This window comes from Gigantopelta aegis, chromosome 15 (assembly GCF_016097555.1).
Source record: "Gigantopelta aegis isolate Gae_Host chromosome 15, Gae_host_genome, whole genome shotgun sequence".
NCBI classification, from domain to species: Eukaryota; Metazoa; Mollusca; class Gastropoda; order Neomphalida; family Peltospiridae; genus Gigantopelta; species Gigantopelta aegis.
The window spans coordinates 38833457-38845274 of NC_054713.1; the positions used below are offsets into that span (position 1 = coordinate 38833457).

General features: G+C 38.3%; 1 protein-coding gene across 1 annotated transcript in view; it reads left to right on the plus strand.

Annotated features, from left to right (window-relative positions):
• Nucleotides 1-10664, plus strand: part of LOC121390438 (E3 ubiquitin-protein ligase MIB2-like) — a 32308-nt gene extending 21644 nt beyond the window's left edge. Inside the window, exons 15-18 of the mRNA XM_041522254.1 lie at nt 2494-2703; nt 4155-4330; nt 6379-6584; nt 8287-10664. Of these exons, the coding sequence (XP_041378188.1) occupies nt 2494-2703; nt 4155-4330; nt 6379-6584; nt 8287-8519 (825 nt within the window). The 3' untranslated portion in view covers nt 8520-10664. The remainder of the gene's footprint in view (nt 1-2493; nt 2704-4154; nt 4331-6378; nt 6585-8286) is intronic.
• The last annotated feature ends 1154 nt before the right edge of the window (nt 10665-11818 follow it).

Below are 11818 nucleotides of genomic sequence, written 5' to 3' on the forward strand. Positions count from 1 at the left end.
TAGGAGGGTAGTTACAAAACGAGGTCATGGGGTAGGGTATGATCAAGAGTTACGCACTTAAAAAAAATAAAAATAATAATAATAATATATATATATATATATATACACACATTTGTTTTCTTTATAAAATAAAACAGCCAGTCTGGTCATTTTGTTTCTACCCCCCCCCCCCCCCCCCCCCCCCCCCCCCCCCCCCCCCCCCCCCCCCCCCCCCCCCCCCCCCCCCCCCCCCCCCCCCCCCACACCCCCGATTTTTCTATTATATATATACAATAATACATCTATTTATTACCAAAGAGATTACAGATATATGCATATAGGCCTGTGGCTTTGGAACCCTATCTGGAGGGGGAGCACAGTATCTGGTAGGACTAGTTTTATCTTTATATAAAGCAGGGAAAAAAAAAGAAAACCAAAATAAGAACAGAAAAGCTAATGTTTATACGAGTTCTTTACCACTGGGCTACGGCCTGTCCTATAGACATCAGCGCCATTTCATTATTAGATTAGTAAAAATTAGATCCCCTAAAACATACAAGACGTAAACTGAATAATAATAAGTACATCTTAGCATGTACTATATTATCATAAAGAACAGGATTAAAAACAAAATATTTTAACGGAAATGCCAAAATGTAATTGGCGAATACATATTTAGATTGGCGAAAGAAACTGAAGATTGGTGAATGTTTTGGCGAACCAAAATAGCCACCCAGGGCTAGCCCTGTGTGTGAGTGTGTGTGTCTGTGTGACTGAGTGTGTGTATGTATATGTGAGTCTGTGTCCGTCTGTCTGTCTGTCTGTGTGAGTGTGTGTGTCTGTGTGAGTGTGTGACTGAGTGTGTGTATGTATATGTGAGTCTGTGTCCGTCTGTCTGTGTGTGTCTGTCTGTGTGAGTGTGAGAGTGTGTGACTGAGTGTGTGTATGTATATGTGAGTCTGTGTCCGTCTGTCTGTGTGTCTGTCTGTGTGAGTGTGTGTGTCTGTGTGAGTGTGTGACTGAGTGTGTGTATGTATATGTGAGTCTGTGTCCGTCTGTCTGTCTGTGTGTGTGTGGGTGTGTGTGTGGGTGGGTGTTAAATAAATTATTTTATTACACACCAGTGCAAGATATTCAGGGATGTGAGAGCTATGCAGAAACACGTAAATGCACTTTTCCATTTCGTCTAAAAAACCCAAAAACATGATGTTCAATACTGTTGACCACACAAGGTTTATTTGCATGTTTTCACGGTTTCAACTTTATGATGTGTGCCTTATATTATAAGTTATAACCAGTTTAGATTTGTTAGCATTGAATGCAAATTTTGGCAGTTCCAGGGGTTGCAAACAACAATTTTCCTTCAGGGGCCCTTAGCGGCCCCTGGACGCTGACCGCAGTAAGCTTTTTTGTTCCAGCCCCTCTCACATTCCTGGATATTACTTATGTCATAATAATTACTCAATATTTAAATAGTGTAATATTGGCATGCGCAGACTGGCGCGGTATTTAATTTTTTTTAAATGACATCAGAATTCGAATGACGTCACGCAAAATTTCACAGTGTAAAAAATGTTTTGTTCAGAGATTTATTAACGTCTCTAACCATGTTTCTACAAAACAGTGTAATTTAAAAGTGTACAAATTGAAATTGCGAGCCTATTGTGTACAAAGCCAAAACAATGTTGCGACCAGTATCTGTTGTCAAACTGCTACTAATTTTTTACGGCCCAATGTACAAAATGTCAGCGTCACTTCTTGTCAATCCCATTCACTCAGCTCAATCTTTGCTGGTACGATTAACAGTTCAGTTCTTACTGTGAATGTAAACACATCATTGACAATTAATGCAAGCTTTGCACCAAAATCTAAACTGTACATTGATGACGTCTTGTTGCTCATTGTGACTTCATTAAAGTTTACGTGTGACGTAGATTACTTGCTGACCCAATTCATAGAAAAATAATGTGTAATAGGTCTCGACATCTGCTTTGTTCTGCGTTTTGGCTTGTTTGCAGTTAGTTTGTAGTAAATAAAATACTAACCTAGCTTGCCTTTCATACCATTTTTATAAAACTTGGGAACAGTGTTGGTATCTGATGAGTGAAAGCAAAACTGGTCACTCGTTTCATAAAAATGGTATGACAGGCAAGCTTGTTTAGTATTCTATATACAATGTATATATGTACATCAGTGATTTAGGTCAGTTTATTCATTACAATAAAACATACCTTAAAGGGTACATTGTTGAACCGCTGTAAATTGTGATCATTACTAAATCAGGGGTGGGAGTTCTCCTCAGATCAGCAGTTTTCCTCTCATGGAACATTGCGTTTCCTCGCATTTTAATCGTCCTTTCGTCCAAAATTTGTCAGATGGCACAGATTTTAACCTAGGATTTCAAGAATTTCCGGGGCCCCTCCAGATTTCCTCCTTTTTACAATTCACCACTGCTAAATGCAAGCAAGATATGTGTTGATAAAAAATTAAAATGTGTATGTTTTTTTGTTTCAGGGGCAAGCTGAAGTAGACTTGAGAAATAATCGTCAGCAGACACCATTGTTGTTAGCGGTGTCACAAGGTCACACCGCCCTCATTGAGCTGATGGTCAGTCAGGGGGCCAACGTGAACGTGGCCGACGAAGACGGTGATACCTGTCTACACCTAGCTTTAATGAGACAGTCCGTTGCCACGGAAAAAGATACATCTCCAATGCTTGATGCTGTATGTAATAGTATATGGATTGTTCTAAAATGGTGACAGAGGTTTTGGGTTTGAGATGGTTTTTGTCCAGGATGCATCATATATGAATTTAAATAAAGAGCCTGGAGCTAATTTCACAAGACATTGTAATATTTACAACGTTTAACTGCTTAACACATGTGGTACATTTATATGTTTTGGAATCTATTTCATGTAAAAATATTATGTCATTGCAAAAATATTTATGGCAGGACGTAGTCCAGTGGTAAAAGTTCACCTGATGTGCAGTCTGTCTATTGGGCTATTTCTCATTCCAGCCAGTGCACCATGACTTATATAATCAAAGGCCGTGGTATGTGCTGTCCTGTCTGTGGGATGGTGCATATAAAAGATCCCTTGCTACTAATGGACAAATGTAGGGGGTTTCCTCTAAGACTATATGTCAGAATTACCAAATGTCTGACATCCAATTTATTAATACATTAATGAATCAACATGCTCAAGTTCTGTTTACAACAACCAAAAGACTGATAAACGTAAGATTGAAAGAAAATGATTTATATGTATTTTGAAATTTATTTGAATTGTTCAGAATTAGGTTTTGCAGTCAACGGAAATTTTTATTTAACAATGCACTCAACACATTTCATTTACAGTGATATGGCGTCGGATATATGGTTAAGGACCACACAGATATTGAGAGAGGAAACCTGCTGTCACCACTTCATGGGCTACTCTTTTCGATTGGTAGCAAGAGATCTTTTATATGCACCATCCCACAGCTAGGATAACACATACTACGGCCTTTGATATACCAGTCATGGTGCACTGGCTGGAGCGAGAAATTTGCAGTCGAAGATTTATATTTATGTCAAAACTAAGCTTCCAACATTTTGTCAAATTGGTCCCTTATTTTTATTGAACAGGCCTTATTATTTGAACTGCTCATACTTACAGAATTTGTTTTCCAGTTAATGATATACATTTATGTGTGTAACTAGGCTTATGACATTTTGTGAAATTGGGAGCGGGGTGTAGCTGAAGCAGTAACGTGTCCACCTGTGAAGCGGTCGGTCATTGGATCGATCCTTCTCAGTAGACTCATTTGCAGTTTGGGCTATTTTCTGTTCCAACCAGTGGTCAACAACTGGTTCATCAAAGGCTGTGGTATGTGCTGTCCTGACTGGGAAAATGTATATAAAAGACCCCTTAAAGAGTAGCCTATGTGGCGGCAGCGGGTTTCCTCTAAAGAAATATGTCGGAATGACCATATGTTTGACGTCCAATAGCCGATGATTAGATAGACATCAATGTGCTCTAGAGGTGTCATTAAATAAAACAAACTTTACTATCTTTTTTGTGAAATTGGTCCCAGATTTGTATTGAACAGGGCCTACTATTAATGGGCAAACTTATGTGAAATCCTTTTGTTGTTTATGCATTAAAATATGTATTGAATCAATCGTTTTCAGATTCGTACGCAGCTTGGAATGACAGAAGACGAACACCAGACCGGAGCAGCCATTGCGTGCTATCTCGCACAGCAGGGGGCGAATCTGTTCCACAAAAACCTGTCGGGCAAAACTCCTATCGACATCATTAGTGACCCCAAAGTGGAAGAGGTCGTCCGACAGTTTGCCACGACGTAGTGAGTTAAAAATCTACATCTATTCTCTACTCAGCTGAACCGTATACTTCCAGGTCCTCGGATTTCACCATGTCGGTGAAATCACGGAACTGAAATTTAGTTTATCATGATTATTATATCCTATGACTTGTTTTCACAGAATCTAAACACAGTTTCCGATGGGTTCCCATGATCATAAGGCACGGAACCGAAAATGTGTTTCCCATGAAATTTTTAAATCCTATGCCCTGCACTCCCTGATCACCATCCTGTTTTTTTTAGATGAGTTCCAGTGACAGGTAGGACCTCCACGAGTCCAATATATTGGACTCGAGTACTCGGAGGTCAAACTCGACCCAGACCCGAGTACCCGACACTTACGCTAGATGATGATGAGATTAAGGAATAAAGTAAAATGCTAGCATTATGCATCTTAATTACAGCGCCGAAAATGGATGCCAAATCATGCCATTGTATTGCATTTAGAAGTGTTGTGACGGACGGACGGTCGGCCAGTTTAAAAAGAGAAACAAGCACGTGATCATGTAATGATTGTGTAACTTATATTGCTGATTATCTACGTTGTCCATTATATTATAGTTGATAATTGTATTCCACCTTGTACGGGTACTCGAGTCCTGTAAATGGACTCGAGTTTTGCTAGACTCGACCCGTGCCCGAGTACTCGAGTACTGGTGGAGACCCTAGTGACGGGTCCGCTGGACCGATATTTAGAGTAGGGGAGGGGAGCACAATCTCTAGTGGATGGGTCTCACTTCCTAGCTGGGTGGCACAAGCCATATTCTTCTCTTTATTTATATAGAGTAGGAGCCCCAAAAATAACATGGGTGTCCTGGATGATCCTTGGACATTGGAGTAATCTCATAAATGTCTTATGGCACTCGTGCTTTTATAATAATATTTATAACTATACTGATGGAAAGAAATAAAGAATCACACAGATAGCAACAAGAAATAATGACTGCATCAAAACTCAACTGATATTGTCAGACATTGACTGAGAACATATAGGCAGCACAGTCAACACTACAGACATTCAATCCCACAATACAACTTGGTATAAAATACAGACGTTATTATGCTAGTAGTGAATTAAATTTGGTCTACAATTTGATGTGTTCCCTTATTTCTTTCCATCAGTATAATATGTAACCTGTGTTACACATGGAAATATTTAGATGGTGTACGGTTGCCTTACACAGAGTTTTCCCAAACCTTGTCATCGAATTTGGCAAATTATTGAGCAAGGCCATAATTTGGCCTAGACTGATGGAGATATTTTGTGGCATTGCCTTGTTAAGTGACAAAGACGACGCCTTCCATTGCCAATGAATGTATGGAATTCACCTTTGTATGCACATTTTAGTATGATATATGTATGCGGTAGTCGACTGGACCTAACACAAAAAGATCCATTTTAAGTGCAGAATCAGGTAAGTACAAAGAAGGTGGTCAGCAGTACAAATCAAAAAGAGAGAAATGGTCAGAACGATCAGAAACTGTTACAAAGGCCTTGTGTATTATATTTTATCCTATAACTTACCCGTGATATCCATGTCATAAACCCATGTGATAATTTTAGTGTATTAACCCAGTTAATAATGGTATGCAAATTTGCAAGGTTTCTAGGTAATGTGTTGCTGTGGATGGGTCATTTGCTTACAAGCCAACAAGACCTGTGTACTCGAGCATAACGTTTTCAAAGTTAAAATGTGCCACGTCAAACTAATTTGTGCTAATCGTGATGATGTCATATTACCGATGGCAGCGACTTTAGTACTGTGACTTATTGAAAATTGAATAAAATGTTATTTTAGAAGTGTTACAGGATAAACAGAATTTGCTACTTGTGTTTTTTTTATATGTAAATTATCAACCTTGCCTAGTTAATCGGTATTTGTCGAGGCAGAGCCTTGACAAATACCGTTTAACATAGCCTCAGTTGATACTTTCCATCTTAAAAAATACTTGTGACGAATCCCCTATGTACAGTATAGGTAAATTTAAGTAAATATTGTGATGGTATAAAGCAATTTTGTGTGTTTCAGCGAGGCCAGCAATAAGACTGATGTGAACGTGAACCTGGTTGAGGACGGGGAGACGCAGGAGTGTGAGGTGTGCTGTCTGGAGAGAGCCACCGTCGTCTTCAAGCCCTGTGGTCACGTGATCGTCTGCTACGGATGCTGCCTGAAAAACTGGCAGATGGTGAAGTGCTTGAAATGTAAACAGGCCATCGTGTCCAAGTGTCGGTCAGGTAAGCGGGGTTTTATTGGCCGTCCATTTGTCCATCTGTCCATCTGTCCCAAATATAGTTTTCACATGTTTCAATCTAATTAAAATTAGCTCCACTATTACATGTGGATCTAACAGCAGCCAGTTGGAGCTCATGTCCAGTTGACCTTTCATTTGACCAATCAAAACCTTATTTACAAAATCATGCCAGTGATTTGAAAAGAATTTGAAAACATTTGGGATTATGCCGAGGGTATACGAAATGATTCGGGTGAATTACGAAGTATGCCAGAAATTAATTGCAATATAAAATTTTATATAAAATTTGTTTCAAGACAAAAAAAAAAAACGTGATGGTATAGCCATAAAATCTGTTTATACTAGTATACAATCCAGAGTTTATTACTGCACTTTTCCCCCCGGTTGTTTCAATGTTGAAATAGACCAACAAGTTCGCCTATTGCATAAATAGTCTCGCCCGATATTTTTAGATTTTGCATGCTCCCGAATAACGCTATAAAAGGCGAAGTGTAATTGGTCGATATTTAAATTGTTATTTATAGATGAAATGTGACCTGGACTTTGGAGTCCACGCAATGCTGTTAGATCTACTGGTAGACCCAGTAGAGCTAATTTTAATCAGATTGCAGATGTTCCGACTGGCCCAAGCATTCTTTTTTTTTACTCTTTACCGGTTCAAGTGGAAAGCACTATAGATTTTGTCTGTCTATCTTTTTTGACCATCCATTCATCTGTCCATCCATTCGTCTTTCTGTCTGTCTGTTCCACATATAGTTTTATGGCCTTCTTGTTTGCAATGCCACAAGATAGTGAGCTGAAATTTCTTGTATGGTTCTATCATATAAAGTTACACATCAAGTTTTAGTTGTTTGGTTATTTTCCTATTTGTGAAAGAGTTATGGCCCTTGAAGTTCATTGTTTTTCCGATTATAAAATATTACACTTTTTATAAAAAATTATTTACCTAATGGAAAAAGAAGTTTGTTTTGTTTAACAACACCACTGGAGCACATTGATTAATTAATCATCGGCCATTGGATGTTAAACGTTTGGTAATTGTGACACACAGTCATGAGAGGAAACACGCTACATTTTTCCTAATACAGCAAAGGATCTTTTATATGCACTTTCCCACAGGCAGGAAAGCACATACCACAGCCTTTGTCCAGTTGTGTGCACTGGTTGGAATGAGAGGAAAAAACCCCAATCATTTAAATGGATTCACCGAGGTGGTTCGATCTTGAAACGCAAGAACCTCAAGCGAGCACTCAACCGACTGAGCTAAATTCTGTCACTGTTACCAAATGTGGGACCGAGATGTAGCCCAGTGGTAAAGCGCTCGCTTGATGCACGGTTGGTTTGGGACCGATCCCTGTCGGTGGGCCTATTGGGCTATTTCTCGCTCCAGCCAGTGCACCACGACTGGTACATCAAATGCTGTGGTATGTGCTATCCTGTCTATAGGATGGTTCATATAAAAGATCCCTTGCTGCTAATCAAAAAAAGAGTAGCCTATGAAGTGGCGACAACGGGTTTCCTCCCTCAATATCTGTGTGGTCCTTAACCATATGTCCGACACCATATAACCGTATATAAAATGTGTTGAGTGCGTTGTTAAATAAAACATTTCCTTCCTTTTACCAAATAGATATTTTTTCTACTTTATGGAAAATAATTTGTTCTTTGTGTTTTATTTCCCACAGATGGTTCCTTCATTACTCACCCCAGTGAGATAAACAACGAAAACGAAGCCGCCCTTCTCAAGAAGAAAGTCCAGGAACTGGAAGAATCATTGCTGTGTGCCGTGTGCATGGAGAGAAAGAAGGATACCGCCTTCCTGTGCGGTCACGCAGTTTGTATGATTTGTGCCGACTCGCTCAAAGTGTGTCCGTTTGACAGGAAACCAATCATGAAGAAAATTCAACTTTACCAGTGAAAATGCTAAATCCTGAAGAAAATTCAAATGCCACAAGATAATCCTTGCTTTTTTATTTTCCGCTGGAAACATTTTCAATATCGTCAGCAGCTTATGAACCCGTTTTGACGAAAATTCCTGTGTGGTCACACAGTGTGTATGATATGTGTAGACTCACTCAAAGTGTCACTTGGACAGAAAACCAATCGTAAAGAAAATTCAACTTAAAGCGGCGTTCTCATGATGCGATTAGTCACACCAACTTGTCGCATGCGATTTGTCATAGCGACTCAAATCGTGTGTGTGGAAAGACGTTACGTCATAAGATTTGATTACGTCAAACAAAGCTTGTCAGTTTTAAAATATTTTGCAGGAAATGTAAGTGCCTACAAATTTCCACTGAAATAAAGAAAACATGAATGTAGACAATTTACTGAGGGCATTATGTAACAAAACAATTACTGACCACATCTTGACAGCAATAGCTTTTATTAACTCGTGAAGTCCGGATATTTTGACATGTTTATAAGCAAGTGAAAAAACACGGAAGTAAAAAACCTAAACGGTTGTACTTTAATGTGATTTGATTGGCTGAGAGCTTATGATTTGTCATGAGAAATAGAACACGTTCTAATCAGTTGTTCCGATTTAGGTGTTCTCACGTACGATTCCATCGCATGCGCCATACCCATTTTACCCTCTGGCAGAAATCCTGGTACTAATGATGCATGAAACCACAATAGGCTCACACCAATAAACGTCCTAATATTGACTTTATTCACTACATCCATCGGAGCTAACAAATTGTGAATTTGGTCGCAAGGGTTATGACCAGAAAGAAAAAGCTAAGCGAGAAACATGACTGCTTTCCTAACGACTAAGATATTGCTGTTTTCCTAACAACTAATTTGATATAATTATGAGGTTTTTAAAACAATATTTATTGACATTTGCATTAATGTTGGGGATTGACAAACAGGTGATGCCTATATTAAGGTTTCTCACAACATTTGACAATTACAAATTTTACATGGCAGACAAAATAATAAAATTTATTTAAACCAAGTAGACCGATAGACTAGAAGTGAATAGACCGATAGACTAGAAGTGAATAATTATGACAGTTGAATACTCTGTATATTTCTGTGCTGCTTTTTCTATAGAGTGATTTTTGTTTTTTAATGTCCAAACAATTCTTGGACCGAGAAAACCCCTACATAGTATACTGATACAGTTTCTCTGAAGAGAAACCAGTATAGATACAGGACATGTGTTACCTTTGCAAAAAATTATTTATTATAAGTATTGCTTTTCCAACTGGTTCCGTGTTCCCCATACTTGGATGATACCAAGATCGCTCAGTTGACAGCAAGTATGGAGCATGCCCCTGTCAAATAGTCCCATTCTGAAAGAGAAGTACTGCAACTACCAGGATGCAAACATAACGACGGCACTGACAGCAATTGCCGTTGTTGTGATATAAATTGCCGTAGGTTGGGAGCAAAGCTGCTCATCAAAGACAAAATATATACACCTGGTGAACATTATCTGCCAGTATATAATATTTGTACATTTGAAATATGTCTCTATACAGCAAAATAACCTTTCAGTTCTGTTTATTTGCTGATGAAGTTGGTTTTAAAAATACTGCCGTATGCAGGCTCAAAAAATTGCCATCGGTGTTCCGTTTCACCCACAGCAATTCTTTTAAAAAATGCCTTGGGAGATAAATTCTTAAGTTCGAGCCCTAGGCTTCACCGTTCATCTCATGTTTGTGATGTCCCAAAACAAAAGTGTTTGTGATGTCCTAAAACAAAAATGTTTGTGATGTCCTAAAACAAAAGAGTGTCTTTGTGTTACAAGTTTGTGGAGGTTAAAAACAAAAAAAAGATGGCCGTGTCTACTGAATGCTACTACCGTAAGTGGCTATATTTACTCGATGCAATGAGATATATAATTGTAGGCATGAAACGTGAGTGGATATGTATGCTGCAGTAGTCGCCGAAAATAGTTTTCTACTATTGAACTGGCATCGGTGGTGCGTGGTTAAGCCATCAGACAAAAGGCTGGTAGGTACAGAGTTCGCAGCCCGGTACCGACTCCCACCCAGAGCGAGTTTTAACGACTCAATGGGTAGGTGTAAGACCACTGCACCCTCCTCTCTCTCACAACCACTAACAGCTAACCCACTGTCCTGGACAGACAACCCACATAGCTGAGGTGTGTGCCCAGGACAGCATGCTTGAACCTTAAGTGGATATAAGCATGAAAAATAAGTTGAAATGAAATCTACAAATGAGCATGCTGGCATAATCCTAAAAAAAATTTTATAACATAGCCTCCATTGTTCACCTCTAAAATGAGAGAAAAAACCCTGGGCATTTCTAACGGAATACAAAATACAATGGTACACTGAATTCATTGAATTAATTATTCAGCCTATGTTTCGCACATATCAAGAAGACGAACAAAAAACCCACATTGGGCATTGTTGATGGGATTAAATAAAAAAAATGGCAGTGCCCTATTCTTGTAAAATACGAGTATATTTATAATTGTAAAAAGATTACTATATATTATGTAATGTAAATGTTATATATTAGATAACCATGTGTGTGTATAGCTAGTAGTGACTAGTCTAATAATGTATTTACTTCAGTTAAGCCCTTATTTATTTTTAAATTTTGTTTTACAATAGGGTCTTTTTTTTTTATTCTAAAAACATATTTAGAAAAAGGACAAACATTATGGCTATCAAAAGTTCTAAGTGCGTGAATCTGATTTTCATTACGTTTTGTTCCAGTAGGGGCAGTTCAACAGTTACATAATGCAAAATGTGGCTTCATTTGTTTTACTATCCTATCCCCTCCCTCATATGTAAGGGCTTCTACAATTTGTATAAACTTCACTAGCCATGGGATCAGTGATTTAAAAAATTGACTAGCTGTGATTAAAAATTCACTAGCCCTACTTTAAGTTAATACAATTTTACTAAATAATAGTAAAAATCAGATGTCGCCTAAAGAGACAGATAGAACTTAAAAACACTAACTTTGAGGGGTGTGGGTTGAGGGCAGGATATTAATATTTAAAAAATTTATTTCACTAAACTCTTGCAACTTTGCGATCTCGCAGTGTAATGCTAAAAGACTTGCAAAGAAGATGCTTTGTTGTCTAGCAGAGCCTAAGAGACCTTTGTGAATTAGGCCCCTGTATTGTAATAAAAATATTATTTAAATATATATAATTTTTGTTGGTTGAACAAAGAGAATTAAATGAATTTTTTTTCCCCTATTTGGGAGTAGCTCACATAGGTGGCA